This window comes from Rana temporaria, chromosome 4, assembly GCF_905171775.1.
Source record: "Rana temporaria chromosome 4, aRanTem1.1, whole genome shotgun sequence".
Lineage (NCBI taxonomy): Eukaryota > Metazoa > Chordata > Amphibia > Anura > Ranidae > Rana > Rana temporaria.
In genome coordinates, this window is record NC_053492.1 from 134,807,567 (window position 1) to 134,827,067 (window position 19,501).

At 39.6% G+C, this 19,501-nt stretch overlaps 1 protein-coding gene across 1 annotated transcript; it reads right to left on the reverse strand.

The window, feature by feature from the left end:
• Nucleotides 1–1,364: 1,364 nt before the first annotated feature.
• LOC120936612 (carboxypeptidase B-like) lies at nt 1,365–19,155 on the reverse strand. The gene is made up of 11 exons (XM_040349093.1): nt 19,046–19,155; nt 18,876–18,951; nt 14,724–14,848; nt 12,635–12,731; nt 12,452–12,553; nt 11,250–11,351; nt 10,247–10,357; nt 10,072–10,162; nt 8,437–8,639; nt 3,910–3,994; nt 1,365–1,732 (listed from the first exon to the last, which is right to left on the reverse strand). The coding sequence occupies exons 1-11, from the start codon at nt 19,108–19,110 to the stop codon at nt 1,548–1,550; spliced, it is 1,242 nt and encodes a 413-aa protein (XP_040205027.1). The 5' UTR covers nt 19,111–19,155; the 3' UTR covers nt 1,365–1,547.
• Between the last annotated feature and the right edge of the window lie 346 nt (nt 19,156–19,501).

Consider the following 19,501-nt stretch of genomic DNA (forward strand, 5'->3'; position numbering starts at 1 on the left):
ATCAGACCATGGCTGAGGTGAGAGACCCTGACCCCCACATGATCATCCTATTTATTTTCCCCCCTGCTGTGTGCTGCCCATTACCTGTGGGTCCTGATGGAAGCTAGCCATGGTGGCCTACAGGCCAGCAGGACCCACAGGTCATGACCAGCTCTGACCCAGCCGGACCCACAGATCCGCAGCCACCCCCGTGCAGGACCCACAGATCTGCGGCCAGCCCCCTACAGGACCCAAAGATCCACAACCAGCCTCCTGCAGGACCCACAGGTCCACGGCCAGCTCTCTGCAGGACCCACAGGTCCGCGGCCAGCTTCCTGCAGGACCCATAGATTTGCGGCCAGCTCCCTGCAGGACCCACAGATCTGCGGCCAGCTCCCTGCAGGACCCACAGATCTATGTGATGTAGATGTTTTGTATCATAGCAATTTAGAAAGCAAACTTTTGGTTGTATGGGTTATAACTAGGATTTAGGTTTGCTGCTTCCATGGGTTCTCAGCAAATCTCTGGGATTTGTGAAGTTCACAAACTGGAAACTTTTGACTAAAAAGTTTGCAGGTTCATATCCAGTTGTATGAAATTATAATGCAGTGCATAACATTTGCCCCAGTAAGCCAGTTTTAAGAAATAGATAACCCAGCCCTCTTTTTGAAAATGTTGGTGTTGATACATGTCCCATGGCAGTGCTGAATCACCATACCCTTTGTTGAGCAATAGCTTGTGCCGTACAAATGACCAGAACTGAATAACAAGATTCATCCACCAAAGTTTGCAAAACTGTTTACAAAACCCAAGCAGCTTGGTTCATCCATATTTATAGCTATAGGCTGTCATATAGGCTATATCTCCTATCCACAGCATACTTTTTTGTACAATTTACTGAATTTTTACTGTAGTTTCCTTTTTCCTTTTTAGTTTCAACGCCAAGTTCACTATATATACCCCTTATATATTTGTACATGTTGATCATATCCCCCCTTAATCTCCTCTTCTCAAGAGTGAATCATTTCAGTTCCTCTAATCTTTCCTCATAGCTGAGCTCCTCCATGCCTCTTATCAGTTTGGTTGCCCTTCTCTGCACTTTCTCCAGTTTCCCGATATCCCTTTTGAGAACTGGGGCCCAAAACTGAACTGCATATTACAGATGAGGTCTTACTAATGATTTGATAGGGTTCCTTTAAAACAAGTGATTGTCATTGTGTCAGTTTTAGTCATTTATAGTTTTCATTTCAAAATAGGCGGTATTTGGAAAATTCCGGCAATATCAGATGCTTAGACATAAGAACTATACAGTATATACTGTATACATACAGTACTGTATGTTTGATTAATCAACAATATAACATAAATGATCAAATATATCCATATTTTCATTAAACATCCTTTATTGTCCCTTTCTTTCCTTATCAATAGATTTTACATCCATGTTATTGAACTGCTAATTAATACTTAGCCTAGCCAAAAATGATTGAAATCAAATTAAATAAAAATGAAACTTTACAATTCTCATTGGATGTATGGCATTTGGCCCCACTGGTAAGTTATTTATTTTATGCGTTATTCAGGATGTGGTTGGCAATGTATTTGACGGCAAGCAAAGTTTCCTCGCAAGTAGGTTTGATCTGATTTTCAGGGAGAGCAAATCCATATCTTCCAGTGTCACGCAGCTCAAATGTGTAGGAGTATTTCACACCAGCATCATAAGCCCAGTCATCGGAGCCTCCTGCAGCAAGGTCTGCAACAAAAATTTAATTTTTTTAAATAAATATTTATTATAGATATAGTCTAATGAGTTGGTTAACCTAATAGTCATATTTTAGTTATAGCTTGATTTTAATGAACCCAGACTTGGAAACCCCAGAAGAAACATTTTAGAGCAATAGAACTTGCAACTTAATCTACCCCTCTGTTTATTTTATGGGCCCCTCCATGTAAAAGAATAGTCCTCACCACCCTTTGTCCTTATCTTTCTTTCGCACTGATTTCTGTCCAAAAAAATAATGGTACAATTCAGAGCCATTACAGGCGCTATTCAGTAACGGAACTATATAGAGCAGGGGTCTCAAACTTGAGAAACTTGCGAAACTACAAGTCCAATCATGCCTCTGCCTGTGGGAGTCATGCCTCATGGGACTTGTAGGTCTGCAACAGCTGGCAGGCCGCCAGTTTGAGATCCCTGATTTAGAGACATTATATTCTTTCCAGAGAAAGTTGGGCTGAGCTCAAGCACAGAGATCTCAAAGTAACTAAGATATATAAGAAAGTGTTATAAGAGAAGTATGTTTTTTTTATTTTTAGAATCATACTTACCTAGGTGGATGCAGCATTGGTCCGATGCTGCATATTTCCCCGCCGGCTCTAACACTGAGAACCGAGCGATTGAACACCACCGATCGCTCGGTTCTCAGAGCTCCCTGAGCATAAAGCTAGTGTCAGTCACCACTGTCTGCCTAGCTGTGAAGCGGGTGGGAGCATCCGGCTCAGGCTCTTAGCGGCTTGCTGAGAGGATTTTTCCATTCACAACTGTAATGTATTTTTAAAAACAATACTGTTGTCCCAGAACAAACAGATATCTTCCAAAAAGGAATGCTTTCATTTTGAAAAATTAGAGAATCCAAAGATTGTCAATGCATATTGTGTGGCTGTCTCTCTTCAATATTTGAGGTGTATTTATAAAAGATAAAATAGAAATGTAAATCCCTTCTGTTCTTTTTCAATGCCTACTAATGTCTGGTTGCTATAAGATACTAAAGACTAGTTTACACTACTAGTTTTTTTTTTGTTAAACAAAAAACTGATAGCTCAGGTCAGATCAGAGCTGCTATACTAACAATTCTATGTTAGTACAGCAATTGTGTTCTGACAGGGAGACGGTGCTCCTGCCAGAACACTCTGGTCAGCACGCTCAGCCATTGGCTGAGAGCGAAGACCAGGAGCTGGTCGGCAGACCTCTCGGTCATGACCCTTCGAACAGCTGGCTTCCGTCGGACCGGCTGCAGTTCACAGGGGCTGAATGTCGGACAGTTTCTACTGAACCACCCAATGCCGCCCAACATTTGGCCCATGTGCACTAGGCTTAAGTTATGTTATTATTTTCTATCTTCTATCTGTGTGTTAAGGCAATAAATACCCCCTGCTTTTGCCTGCTGTACCTGCTTTATTGCCTTTCTGTTTTGTATTACCTTGCAAAATTCATTAAAACATATTTAAAAAATAAACATAAAAATCTATTCACCCAGCGAAGGTACACATACATTTGTTCCGTGCGTTTGAGTTGATGATTATTAGGATATTTTATGTGCTAGTTGAATGTTTTCATTGATTTAAAACAGAAAAGGGGCATTTGGTCACTAGATGACCTTGGGCATCACAAACATTTCTTATGACACTTCTTGTGGCCAAATGCAGTATTTTTAAATCAGTGAAACACACCCGACCAGGAACCTCAAAATGGCTGAGAACCAGCATCCGTTCAGAGCTGGCAGGTGTGTTCTAGTGGGGGGGGGGGGGGCAGTCCCCTTGTCAAAGCACAATAGCTCAGTGGGAGATTGCTGTACTAACATTGCATAGTTAGTATAGCAAGCTTCTCAGCTGAATGAAAAAAAAGCTCACAGTGTGTACAAGGCATTACCTCTACTTGGATGGCTAACTCTATCTGCCTTTAGGGGATCCCTGAAAAGTCATATTTCAGGGAATTGGAATTCTAATTCTTAAACAACTCATTGCTACACAGCTTTACCTTTTGTTTCACTTGCCCCTCTTTTTTAGATCCTTGCGAGTAGGGCCCACCTAACCCTCTTGTCTTAAATCATATTGTAACTCTACTGTCTCCCTTTATTTTTTAAAGCACTCTGCAAACTGTTAGCTCTGTGTAAATCATGTAAATCATGTAGAATAGTAATAAAAACTTACAGATTGTAGTTCCACCAGGACCATAAGTGTATTTAGTTCCATAGAGGGCAGTCAAAGCAGAAACGGCACCCTTGGCAACATTATTCTAAAAGAACAAGGAGGCACAAATGTATTACAGAGAAAAATAAACATCTCCATGAACTTTTCAGACTGGTATTTGTAATATCCTGGGTGCTAAGTGTGATTGAAAAGGCATGGTTTGCTATGTTTTTATCATTACTCAAAGAACAGCTGATTGTCAAATAGTTTTTACTATATACGGTACCAAGGATAGGTAGCAAAAGAAAGACTCTTATACGCTCCAAGAAAGAAAAGCCCATATTCATGTATTTATAAAGCCTAGTGCCCAACTATACAAGCCCTAATTTACATAGGCAGCCAGTGTTTGGCTTTGTCAGCATCCACTATGTAATACTCCTGGGGTTGAATTTATATTTTCTGCCTCTCAGCCAATTAAAATGTGCCACATCTTCCTTGCCTTTGTGGGTTGGTGGAGGAGAGAACCAAGGACTGCTCACCCAATCTGCATAAGTTCATCCAGAACCAATCCACTGGAAGAATACTATTTTATCTTTTTCTGTGTATTTAGCTGTACGACAACCGGAAGTGACATTTACGTATCACTGGAAGTGACGTTCCGTGTGTCTTTGACGAGGTGGTCTGGTGAAATTTGGTATACAACTGATGTCTGCCGCGACTTGATATCTCTGGCATCTTTTTAATTATCAATGCAAGTTTTAAATCATTCTCTTGTGAGTGCATTTCCATTAGGCTAGATGGTTAATAAACTCCAAATGTTTTAAATTTTCACACTATTTGGAGTTTCATTTCCTCCACATATTGCAGTCATTTTGGAATGCTAACTGATGGGATGTCCTTAAATCCTGAGTGATTTACTGCTGTTTATGCCAAAAAACAAGAGTGTGAGGCAACTTGTGCTGGTGAGTATTCACCACGTGGTGTGGTGTCAGGTCAATCCTAGCTACTGAATCTCTGTTCACGGAATTACTGTTTTCAATATCAATTTCTCCATTCTCCATTCATTTCGTTTTCACTCTACCACATCCACAGAATCCACAGAATCAGTTTCCCATAGTTAGGACGAAGATCCGACATGTGTAATTGAATTACACTGTCGGATCTTAGGATGCAGTACCGCATCCACCGCTGGGGGCATTTCGCGTCGAAATGCCGCCTCGGGTATGCAAATTAGGACTTACGGAGATCCACAAAGCTTTTCAGCTTCGTTTTTTCTCCGTAAGTTTTATTTTGCAAACGCAAAATTAGGGCTGCTTTTACAAGGTGTAAACTGTTTACACCTTGTAAAAACAGACCTTTCTTGCTCGCGACGTGATTTTTTTTAAATTTTAAAAAAAAATGTTGGCGCCGTATCTTTTTTTTTACCCGAAGCAACTTTATTGTCCCGTCGCAATCCACAAAGCCCGACGTAACGTAATTTCTCGCTATGTACGTCGGGAAAATGACGTCACGAGCATGCGCAGTACGGCCGGCGCGGGAGCGCGCCTCATTTAAATGGTAATCGCCCCCTGGAGAAGAGGAACGCCTTGCGCCGGCCGGATTTAAGTTACACCGCTCAAAATTTCTAGGTAAGTGCTTTGTGGATCGGGCACTTAGTTAGAGATTTTGCGGCGGTGTAACTTAAATGGAAAAAGTTATGTTGCGACAGGTTTTTGAGGATTAGGCCCAATGACTATACAACTTGTCTGTGTGTCTAGGAGTTCAGTTCTAGGTGTATGGACTCAGTTAGTGAAAATGCACAGGTTACGCATGGAAAGCAATGATAAGGGACCTGATGGTTTAGTGTACATTGGAATTTTCAAAACAAGGTCATCAATTGCTGCCCCCAGTATTTCCCTTATGCCAGGCTTAGTTTAGTAGTAACTGGGTAAGTTGAGGACACAGCTTACACTGATATTTTTATATATACATTTGTAATCATGGAGATAAATAGTGGGAGTACTGTAGCATGTGTACAAAAGATAGAAAGGCCTGTGAACACATTGATAATGTCATACAGTATCTGTTTAAACATTTGCTTTACATATAAGGTATCTTTTATGATATAGCTACTCTTCAGTAATTCCATGCTCATAATTTCATAGTGATACCAGTCAATGTATACAATAAATATATAATTGTACAATTCTGCAGGTGTGCACTTCTTAATTTTACTTTTCAGTGTAAACCAAACTTTTAGACAAAAGTTAAAACATAGGACACCTAGAACTGCCAAACCTCGGTGACATCTAATGTAGTTTCTATTGGGCTAATTTAACAAATGAAAACAGGATTTTAATTTTGCAAGTGAAGTTGCACTTTGCATGGTCATTTCCCCAAGAGCGTAGTAAATGTGGTGACATTTCACTTTGTGAACAATACCTTATCAAGTGCAAGAATGAGAAAAAAAAAAACACAGTATTGCATGTGATTGAACGATGATAACCAGCAGAGCTTCACCTCATTCACATATTTACATAAGTCCATCTAGTTCCACAAACCAACAAAGAAAATAAACAGAACGCATAAATAAAAAATGTCCATATATAGAGTCCTATACCCACAGTTGATGCAGAGGAAGACAAAAACCCTATATATATTTTATAGTCCAATTTGCTCCAGCAGGGGTAGAATAAATTTCTTCCTTATTCCTCTGAAGGTGATTGGTATTTCCAGGACTACCCATTCCTGGTGTTTTAACTAATAAACTAAGGCAGGGGCGTCATTAGGGGTGGGCTGGGGAGGCTGGAGCCCCGAATGGGTCGCTGAAAAGACTGAGTCTTGGGCATGCAGTATTTAATTACTAGCCCCGACCGCTGCCGAGCAGGGACCATTCAGTTGCCGAGCGCGAGAGACACAGCAGGTCCCGCCTTCTGGATCCTGCAGCGCCTATGATGGAGGTTCCACTGGTCCAATCCGGGACTGCGGGACGTGTGACGTCCATCATAGGCGCTGCAAGCTCAGAAGGCAGGAATTACAATGCGGCCCGGCGCGCCATGTCACATCCCCGCTCCCTGCTCGGTTTGGCGGCTCTCCTCCTCGGCTCCTGAGCCTCCTCAGGCTGCATCTGTATGATGGGCACATTGGGCACGCCAGCGCTGCACACCACGGCTACCCGCTGGCACCACGCCACGCCACATCCCTGCTCCCTGCTCGGTTTGGCGGCTCTCCTCTCCTCCTCAGCTCCTGAGCCTCCTCTGGCTGCATCTCTATGACGGGCACACTGGGCATGCCGACACCGCACACCACGGCTGAGGTAGGTCAGTGATTGTGTATGTAGGTCAGTGATTGTGTATGTAGGTCAGGTCAGTGTTAGTGTATGTAGGACATGTCAGTGTATGTAGGTCAGGTCACTGTTAGTGTATGTAGGTCATGTCAGTGTATGTAGGCCAGGTCAGTGTTAGTGTATGTAGGACATGTCAGTGTATGTAGGTCATGTGTCAGAAACAACCCTGAAAGACATGCTAGTGTCCCTAAAAGCTTCCTTACATGCTGATCTCATGGAATGTGTAACTGACATACATACACACACACACACGTCAGTGTGTGTGTGTTTGTATGTCAGTGTGTGTGTATTTCAGTGTGTGAGTACTGACATACACACACACACACACGTCACATACACATCAGTGTGTGTATGTATGTACTGACATATATACACACACAAACACACACATATATACACACACTGACATACATACACGTAATATACACATACATACACGTCAGTGTGTGTATGTATATGTGTGTGTGTATGTACTGACATACACACACACAAACACACACACACGTAGGTCAGGGTATGTATGTGTGTCAGGTAGGTCCCCCCACGCCACTCCACCGCACCCCCCCCCCCGGTGCCGGCTTCAGGCTAAAGTCCCTGGTCTTTTTGCCACCTAGCATTGCCCCTGAACTAAGGTCTGGTGAATACAAAGTGTAACTTCTCTTGCAAGGTGAACAGTTTATTTGCTTTTAACATATCAATCCCAGTGTGTTTCTAAACATTTCATCAGGAGGCAAGTAAAACAATTGCTTGTTTACAAATCAGGTAGAATAGTACTACGGTAGGTGTACTGGAAGATTTTTTTATGGTTTCAGTGATAAATATTTCCTCCAGGAACACACAGTTTTTAAAAGCCAACTTTTTAAAATTATGATTATTAGGAATTGGTGGACTTGCCTTTTACACACTTTCAAATATAATTTAACACATTGCATTGGTAATACACAAGGGATGATGTACTAAAGAAGTAGAGTAGGTTCAGTTTGCAAAGTGAAGCTCCCTTTGCAAAGAATGCCTAATCATGTGCAAGAAAAAAAAATTATAATAATGATTCTTAAAAAAATTATAATAAATAAAAACAGGATTTTTGCTTGCACCTGATTGGATGATTGAACTTAGCACATTTTCTATGCTAGTTAAAAATTTACTTTGCTTAGTAAACAGCTTATTGTCTTTTAGTAAATTAACCCCACTTCCTGGAAAACAATAATTGTTGTCAAACTTACCAGTTCAGTGTGATCTTTAGCAACAGCATAGCTGTAAGAGTAAGGGAAGAGCAGCATCTGGGAATAAGAGTGGATAGTCAGGTAACCCTTGATGGAGCCAATGTTGGCACGTATAAAGTTAGCCAAAGCTTTAGATTCACTTTCAGATTCAGGACTAGACCCGCAATATGTCTCATCGCAAGCTCTTGACGAAGCTCCAACAGCTTAAAAGGGAAACATTAAACATAAAACTAGATTAGAGTAGATATATTAATGAGTATTTAAAATACCGTGTGATGTATTCATAAGAAAAACAATGAACGTGGTTTCTACACACAAGGTGAACAATTGCCTTCATCAAGCCCACATGTGGACGTTATCTCATCCAGACTTATTAATTCACTGAATATAGCATCTTCCTTCTTTAATTAGTAGTACATAAACCTGTGCTGTATTTTCATTTACTAAATGAAAGCTATTTTTGATGGAATTGGGTGGAAGCTGCAATACTGTCACTTCAGCAAGATGTCATTAGACAACTTGCATATCTGCATGTTAGACAATCTGCACATCTTCAGTCGTGGAGGATCTACAACAACCATAATGGCAATGGCACTGGAACATTTTTTATTTTATAATGCCGGTCTATACACCACCTGTCCTCCTTCTTCCAGACTAGGGGCACGCCAATACATCAGGTGGGTTACTGGCCAGACCACCTGGTGAAAACCGAAGGAAAAATAGAAAACGAATGCAGCCACCACATCTAGGTATTGATAAGTTACAATATATAACATTTTTGGTTTTGTATTTAATACTACTTTAAAAATGTGCACAAATGACAAAAGATTAAAAAAGGTAAGGTGTTTCACATCTCCAATGACACCAAACACAACTAAAGTCTGTATATTCAAATGTGGTAAATATATTGTACACTGTCCAACACTGAGTCAGGGCGGGGCCACAGGTTTAGACAGGTTTACCGACTTTGGGACAAAGTGGCTGTGTTTTTTAACTTTAGGATATATGTATTGGTGCCAAGGTACTGGGTACTGTATATTGTGTATAGTGTATAGTGGTAAATTTGGATTTGATGGCATGTATTCGAACAAATTTGAACAAATAAATACTGCACTATGAGAATATTTTTTCTTTTTTGGGGAGTGATTGTTTCTTGAGAGAGGAATGGTAGCAAGTTGGTGAAGGACCATTAAAGTGGAAGGCAACCTGGAACCAAGTCATTAGAGGGAACAGCTATTTTTTCAGAAAGCATTGTATGACCTTCTGTAACAAAGGGTCACATATTTGTGGTAAGTGCATATGTTGGGAGCATGTGGTGGAGCACATTTTTGAGTCAAAGAAGCAAGTGGAAGTATATATTTACCACATTGGAATATATGGACCACATTTGAATATATTTGCTTTGTTTGGTGTTATTGAGGATGTGAAGGGCCTTACTTGTTTTATATTTTGTCAATCATGCAGTGTTATTTACACGTAAAGGGGCAGCTGCACTGTTTTTTCACATATATTATTAAGGTTGTTTTTTGGGGGGGAATTAAAGCAGAAGGGCGAGGTCAAGATTAAAAAAAAGTAGTGTCCACTATTTATTATTACCACTTTAAAAATGTTTTGGAAAAACATAAAGCCACTTACTGCACCATCCAGCATTGAAATTTCTGTTTGGATCGGTTCCCAGGCAGGTAGAACCTGGGTTAGCAGAGCGAGTCTTTCTCCACATGCGGTTCTACAGTGGACATACTAGAATTAGTAATTTGAGCAACACTAAAATAATAGCTTACTTTGTTATTGGCTGTCACAGGCTACTTACTGAAGTCCAAGAATACGCATAACCATCAACATTAAAAACAGGAAGAACATAAATGTCCAGGTTGTTCAAGAGGTTGGTAAACTGAGCATCGCTGCCATAGTTGTTAACTGCCTGAAATATGAAAAAAAAGTTAACTTTATCCCATACAATCTCCTATGCCTATTGAGGTTCAATATGCAGTCATTTGACAGTGTTGAATGTCTTGAAAGTGTAAAAATTGTGAACAAACTTTCTAAACACAGAAGACTTCGGCCTATGGTATTGCTTAAAGTGACACTAAACTCTGGTTCTTATCTCAGAAATGTAGCTTCTATGGCTCTCAACCTCCTCCAAATCTCCATTTTTTTATTTTTTTTGCTGGTATGATCCAACTTTCTGTTAGAGGGTGTCTATGTTTGTTTTTTTAAGGTCTAAAATGTAACTAAGAGCATAGCCACCCTCTCTTTTTCACTCCGGAGATGGATTAGGAACTATGGGCTATTGACTATGAGATTTGTAGAGTGTATAGAGCAATGCACTTCTTGATTCAAACAACAGGGAGTGAGGGGGGGGGGGGAGGTTCTGGAGCTCACAGGGGGATGTTGCAAGGAGGCGGAAAACACAGTAAAAACAATGAACAAAGAGAGATGATTTCATCTGTGTACCTAAAGAGACCCTGTCACCAACTTGGTCAAGGTCCCACCTCCCTTTATAATGAAAATGTATGTAGCTGTGGGAAGAGGATGTAAATGTAATGCAAATGTCTATATATAACTGTAATCAATAATTTCTACTTTAAAGACCCATAGGGCATATTTTTAAATTAGTAAAAGTGACGTTCACCAAACATTCACTGGAGGTCAATCTTCCCCATGAATGTATTTAACATGATTCACCACCAGTGAATGTTTTCAATATTTCACTGCCCTCAAAAATGACCAGCATTTTGAATTATTTTTTTACGCTCAGTATATCAATTATGGCCTATCCTAACTTGATCTTGTGCAATGGAATATGTACTCACTTCCTTCACAAACCACTGGCAGAAAGCAGGGCTGATCCATTCTCTAGCGTGGAATCCACAGTCAATGAAGATAGCCTTCTTGTTTGCTGCACTTTTTCCAACCTTAAATATAAAAAAATAACATATTTTAAAACAAATAAGCAACATAATGCAGGGGGATTCTATTGTAGACATTTGTTCTTAATAGAAAAACATGTAAAATATGAACAGACTACAAAGCAGCAGAAATATTTGTTGGCCACTCATGGGCAAATCTTAAAGAACGATGGTATAAATGCTCATTGTTAGCAGGCAAGGCTGGGAGCTTTACCCCAAACTAATTGAGTTTCTAAATCAGCTCACTATAAATCATTGTGAAATGAAGCTTCTTTCTGTAAGTCTTGTTAAAAATATTTTTTTTTATTTGTGTGGAGTGGAGAAAGGTAAGAAAAACATCAGAATCCTTTTATTACACAGGCATGCTATGTGATCAGTTTCTCTGTAGAGCTAGCCAGTTTGCTGTTTACCAAGCTGTGTATTTGGAAGTTCTGTGCCTCTAGTGTACCCTCTACAACAGCCATTCTCAACAAGAGTTCCATGGAACCATGCTGTTCATTCAGAGTTTGCTAGAGGTTTCGTGAGCAATGAGCAATTTCTGCCCCTCAGATAAATAACCACTGACACAATTATCTTTTTAGCTATTTATAAGAAGGGATTCTTCCCAATGACCTCAAATGTAAGGAGAATTCTTTCCACCCATGTACCATGAACTTTAGATATAGCAATTATTATCCAGAGTTCTCTGAGACCACTTTTAAGTACACAATGGGATTTATTTACTAAAGCTGGAAAGTGCACAATCAGGCTATCTTCTGCATAGAAACCAATGAGCTTCTAACCCCAGCTTGTTCAATTAAGCTTCGGTAATAAAACCTGGAAGCTCATTGGTTAGCCTTATTTTGCACTTCCCAGCTTTAGTAAATAAACCCCATTACGTACTTAAAATAGGGGTATGACTGTATGGAGAACACACAGACTATTAAGAATAAACAGCTCAGACAAGACAGGTCCCTACTGAGGCTTCAAGTCAGTCAGGAAAGCCCAATCGGTAATTCAATACTAAACAACTCTGGTCAAACTAGAGAAATTATCATTCTTTGTGACAATACATTAGATCTGAATATGTAAAGGTGAACTGGTAATAATCCTGATAGTAAAATTACCTTAAGCAAATACAGAGGACGTCCCTGGTATGAGGTTCCAATCTGAGAGCGTGACACCAAAGTTGGATTCTGAGCTGCGATGTTAGCGGACCAGGCATTGATCTGTGGGATGTAAATAGTTTTAGTGAACATGAATTTTTATACTATATATATTGTTTGGAGAGCTACTGTAAACATACGTACAGTATCAAGATCGTTGTACTTTTCATAGCTGTGTACTGCACGAATGCTGCTATCACGCTGATTTTCCAGTGCAACCTGCAGGTCATCGATCATAATTCTGAAGGAAAATCAGATTTTCATATGTTATATATTTTAGAAAAACATAGCTTTAGAAATCAGATAGTTATATGGGACATTTTTGCTCCATACAGTATGGGTAATTTCACTATTTTAGACATAGCACAATCTTTGCTTCAGCACTGCAGTGGCTGCAGTCTGTCAAAGATGGAATCACTGGCTGTTTATGGTCCAGCTCAATGCCAAGTAGATAAATCAACTTAACTCATGATAAAATTAAGAGCAGAGCAAATTAACAGATGGCAGCATGGAACAACAATATAATTCTGCATTGGGGCAACATGATAGATTGTATTACATTACATACATTACATACATTACATTACATTCTATTGTACATGTCTATCTGATGTCATGGATGTTGAATAAGCTCCTAAGGCCATCTTAGGCCCCATACACACGGGAGGATTTATCCGCGGATACGGTCCAGCGGACCGTTTTCGCGGATAAATCCTCTCGAGGATTTCAGCAGATTTTAATGCGATGGAGTGTACTCACCATCGCATTGAAATCCGCGCCGAAATCCTCTGGCGATGACGTGTCGCGCCGTCGCCGCGATTATGACGTGGCGACGTGCGCGACGCTGTCATATAAGGAATTCCACGCATGCGTCGAATCATTACGACGCATGCAGGGGATCCCTTCGGACGGATGGATCCGGTGAGTCTATACAGACCAGCGGATCCATCCGTTGGGATGGATTCCAGCAGATGGATTTGCTTGGCATGTCAGCAAATATTCGATCTGCTGGAATCCATCCCAGGGGAGAAATATCCGCGGAAACAGATCCGCTGGAGTGTACACACCATAGGATCTATCCGCTGAAACCCATTTGCTGGGATTTTTCAGCGGATGGATTCTATCGTGTGTACGGGGCCTTAGAAGAGACTCTACTTTCTCAAATAACCGTAATATTGTTGTTGGTTTTTTTGTAGATAGTAGGCATACTTTTACTAAATATCACAGTGACAGTGATTTTCAAAAGGCAGAATGTTAAATAAAATCTACAACAATAGCACAATGAAGTGATACACAATAATATTTTACTTAGAGTAGGGGGAAGGCTAGAACCTTCAGTTTTCTTTATAAAGCCCTGTACACACGACCGGGATTCCCAGCGGTATAAAGTCCACCAGGAATCCCGACAGGAAAACTGAGAACCTGCTCGGTAACTTTCCCCATGTACACACAAGAGGTTTTTCCGTCGGGAAAACTGCGGGGAGAGCTTTGGCCAGGAATCCCGGCCGTGTGTATGCTCCCTTGCAGTGTTTCTCCCCTAGGAAAACTGCCGGGATTCCCATCAGTTTTCCTGTCGGGAAAACTGCAAGGAAGCATACTCACGTCCGGTTTTCCTGGCCGAAAGCTCACCCCACAGTTTTCCTGGCAGGAAAACCGGTCGTTTGTACTGGGCTTTAGTGTTTCTGTTCCTGTTGCAGATTTTTCTTTACTTTCTTTCTGATGATACCATTGACAACAGGACAAAAAAGACAGAGGACAATGTCTCCAACAGAGCACCCAATAGCAGTAAACCCCCCCGCCCCTCTAGACAAAATCTACTTTATTAAATACATTAATAAATATAATATATATAAAAACATTCTAGCAGACACTTCAGATGTTGTGAATGACATTTATAGTTACTGCACGAGTGTCAACCATTTGTGTTCAATGTCTTTCAGCATATTTGCTATTATAAATCTGTGTGTAAATGGTACCATTGCAAAAATCCATGTCAGTGCACCCCCAAAATTATGCTGCACAAATTATTTTCCAAAAAATACTTTTAGTGTGTAGTAAAGGAATATTGAAAGAGAAAAAATGAATGGTTAACTGAAAAGCTAACTTAGAGCCTTACCATTTAAAATTATATATCTCAAAGAAAAATAGGCCATTGACTATTTTCCCTATGTAACTGCCATTCAGCATATTGTTTTCTCCATAGGCTGCTATTTAACTTTAAAGTTCAACTTACTCAAAGGAAATTCCACTCTGCTCAAGCATGGCCTGAACATCATAGGACACATGACTCTCAGCACGGAAGTCAACACGTCTGCCTGGTTCTACGAGATCCACAGAGTCGGGAACCCAAAAGTCAAGCTGTTATGTAAAATTAAAATGATAATCCATGATATATTCCAAGTAAAGATTGCTACTTTAATGAAAAGTGTTATAAAAATACAGTGATTATTAAACGAATGAAATAGGGAACAAAGTGATTTTGGGATCAGCAATATGAGGCTTGTTTATTGATCGGACACCTCTATGGTTAAATGTAGGAACAGGCTGCCATAAGACCCTCATGTATGCATTATATAACCAGACTTCACACTACAGTTATATTCCTAAAAAAAGCAATATTATAAACAGCATAAATAAATATAAGAATCCATACATAGCTACTTGTTGCCTATCCCTGTGCAGCCCTTTGTCAATAATTACGTGATAAAGTACAAGCACAATGCATTTCTACTGTATTGTCAGATGATTTAAGCTTTGTTTTCTGCTATCCAAGGACATAGACACTTAAAGTGTCTTCATTCAGATAAAAAGAGCATTTTATAGGGATACACATGAAAGACGGAAGGATAGAACAAGACCTATTTCTATGCAGTATTAAAAATTCTGTCAGAAAAAAAATCATTTTATGCCTGAAAATGAATCCTTAGTGGAATTTACAAAAAAAGCACTTGTAATATTTTATGAACATCGTAACGTTTTTACTTAAAGTGGTGTTAAACTCTCAATGTAACTTTGCTTTTTTGCTTTATTCTCCACCAAACTAGCAGCTAAAATATTGTTATTATCTCTTATTGTGCCCCAAATATTGCTTTTTAGCTGTTATGATTTTCTCTTTCCTGTGTCCCTCTCTTCAGGGCTTGCAAAACTTTAGGTTGTAGAGTCTAGCATATCAGAGATCTAAAACGTCAGGTCTACTTGTTCAATAAGTCTTTGTGTGGTGTCCATGCTGTGCATTCATTACCAGAGTGATAGCAACTTGTACTGCACATGCAGTGAATGAACACAGCACCAGACCACTGCAACCCTGGAGTGTTGCACTAAGCCGCGTGTGAAGATTCAGTCCTGGATGGGAGTGTGCATGTCAGAGTGGCTCCAGGCAGGCCCTGAAAGGCAAAGGAGCCACACTATAGGTGTGAACTCCAAACACCAGACTTCGGAAGCTCATTCACCTGCAAATATTGCACAGAAAAGTGGACAGGAAACAATGATGACATAAGGTGTGCTGCTACAGTTATTCTTTTTTTTTTTTGTGAAGACAGCCTGAAGCCTCGTACACACGACCGGTTTTCCCGTCAGGAAAACTGCTAGTAGAGCATTTGGCTGGGAATCCCGGCCATGTGTATGCTCCCTAGCAGTTTTCCCACCAGGAAAACAGCCGGGAATCCTGACGGGAAAATAGAGAACCCTGCTCTCTATTTTCCCGTCTGAATTCCCGGCAGAGTGTTTCCTGCCGAGAAAAATGGTCGTCTGTATGCTTATCTGCAGTGTAGAAAAAATGTGCATGCTCGATAACGCTTCAACGCATCCTCGGTAGCATACCACGTTAGTCTGGGGTGTAGCAAGATGGCGGTGACGGAATTGAATGTGACGAGACACCGGCTCGTCGTAGTCTATGATGTCACCGCGTTCAAAAGAACGGCAGGTTTTTGTGTGGCCGTGTGTATACACAGCTTTTCAGGGCAAGCCTGCCAGGAATCCCGTTGGAAAAACCAACGTTTTTTTTCCCCAACAGGATTCCCGGTCGTGTGTACAGGACTACAGGTGTTTGTGAGAAATGGCACAATAAGAGCCCATTTATACTTATGCAATCTGTTTTTGAATGCAAATTGTGCTACATGTTAACTAGCTTTGTACTAAGGCCATCTATTCACCTTGAATGGACTGCTAACACACTGCAATGGACCCAAAAACACACATAACCCTGTCTTCCACAGCACTGCAGCAGAATGCATGGTAGTGTGTGTTGATCCCTAATGTACAGTGCATTGGGATCCCATTCAAAATGAATGGCCCTGCAAATCACTGCAACAGGATATGTGATAGGACATATAGGTTTTCTTATTTTATACTAGACTCTTGGTTCTGAGTGTGTGCAATGAGAAGCACAACTACATTTACCCAATAAAATATTTACAAGGTGGAAGGCTAGCTGTTATAGGCTAGCCACAAGTATAGTAAAAACACTTTATAGAATAGTCTGCACTTTTGATTCAGTCTTACTATACTATACAAAACATGTTGGCTTCTTAGAAATACAAAATACAAAAGACATTATTGATATTCCTGTGACTCCCATTTCCTTCACAAACAAAGATAGATGTGAAACACATATTATATGATGCTTTCTGTAATATACCAATCTGTTCTGGAGCCAAGAAAACACTTTATTCTGGGATGAACAAAGGGCCATTAAGACTGCTTACTACTCAAAAAACTTACAGTTTTTAGCCATTTTAAAAACTCATCATATCATCAGGCATGCTGTAATTATCCAATAAGTTACTGTGATAAAGTGTGCTAATGGGAAACAAAATGTAAAACACATCAAAACATTTGTTTGTTGTTGCTCTGGACTGTCCCCTGCCATCGCACATATCTTATAACTGGTCCATTGCTGTGATGGCTGGATATCCTTAGTGATGACTTAAAGGGGGTTATTTACTAAAGGCAAATCCACTTTGCACTTCAAGTGCACTTGGAAGTGCAGTCGCTGTAGATCCAAGGCGGACTTACAAGGAAAATAAAAAACAGCATTTTAGCTTGCACATGATTGGATGATAAAATCAACAGAGCTTCCCCTCATTTCAGATTTACCCCTCAGATTTACAGCGACTGCACTTTCAAGTGCACTTTCAAGTGCACTTGTAGTGCAAAGTGGATTTGCCTTTCCTAAATAACCCCCAAAGTGTTTGTTTACCCAACACTTCATATTCCTGATATGTGCCTGCTGTACTATGTACTTGTATGAGAACGTATCCTGTTCTGTTTGTATTGCTTCCTTTATGTGAAATCCCTGATTTTCCTGCCAGTCCCTCTGCATTCCTATTAAAAACTGACCACACTAAGCAGGAGAACACACCATGGTGGGAACTCCAATGATCAGACTTGTCCTGACACGCCCAAGCTGCACAACCATTCACTGGGAAGCTCAGTGTGCTGCTCCCCCCCCCCCCCCAGCTCTTATGCAGTTTAGAACAGAGGGAATGCGATCATTTATAAAAAATGGAAAAAAGATATTTATAATGTTTTTAAAATGTTTTCCTTTCATTTCTATTTTAAACTAAATGGGTTGTTTTACAACGTGATCGGTGATCAATCACTTTCAATTGATAGTCAATAGTATGTTGACTATAATGTTTTGTTGAGGATCCATTGTTCTCAACACTGGCTGCTAGCACTACTAAGCAGGAGCAACTTAAAAAAAATGAATGAGGGACATGATGTCCTTTTACAGCTGATCATACTAGACATCTATTTTTAAAATAACAGTTATTGCAAAGTATTTGAATATAATTCAACACTAGCATATAAAGTAGCTTCAGATGTCCCAATTCTTCAAGGAGCACCTCCTCCTCTTGTAGAAAATCCTGAATATATATATATATATATATATATATATATATATATATATATATATATATATACCATATCTATATATAGATCTATATATATCTATATCTATATAGATATAGATCTATATAGATCTATATCTAGATCTCTGTAGATCTAGATATAAGTCTATATCTAGATCTATATAGATATAGATCTGTATATAGATACTATACATATATAGAAATATATAGATATCTATTGCTATATATCATGTAACTGCCACAAGTGTTTAAATAGGTACAATATGTTCTTTGTAAGCTCTAAGGTATTATACTGGCATGACCTCCAGTAGGCTTCACTGACCATTTTTTTACCAAAGAATCCTTCATTCTCTGTATCACAAGAAGAATGGCAAAAATGTTCCTTTGATAAATATTTTGTACTAAATATTGCCCATTTTCAATTTAAGAACATTTTGATTATTAATTAAATGCTGATTAAGCTGAGAAAGAGGCAAATGGATCAGAGGTAAATCTCTAAATTGACAACATACCTTTGCATGTTCTCCCAGAGATTTAATAAGCTGTGCTTGTTCATATGTTTGTGGAAACGCCCGGAATACTTTCTCCCTAAAAGCATAAATAAATAAATGCATAAATAATACATAAATAAGAATATTTAAATTCACTCACATAATTACTATATCATGTATTTCCTTCTTACCCATAAAAGCTTCGGGGTTCAGCAGACACTGCTGCAATACTCGCAAGAATGAGTATGGTCCACATGATGATGACTTCAGAAATATTGGGTTGCAACTGTCACTTTTATATGTTGGTCAGGTTGTTTTTCTAGCATGTGATTTGCTACTGTAAAAGAAACTGTACGCCCATTTTTTCATGTATGATTAATTACAGCTCTGGCCTTGCTCTATTTACCCAAATAGTGTTTTGAGTAGTGACATAGTGATTTGTTTTTCATACACCTGCGTTTTATTATATCATGTTCAATACAATGGACATTGCTTTTTCTTAACTGTTACCCAGAAAGGACTAAATATTTCATTCATACACTTAGTTTTAACATTGTCTTTGATAATTCATACATTTTTGTACCTGTAAAAAAATACCCTTTTCTCCCACGAGGAATTTTATAATACCATCATGCAGATTTTTTTGT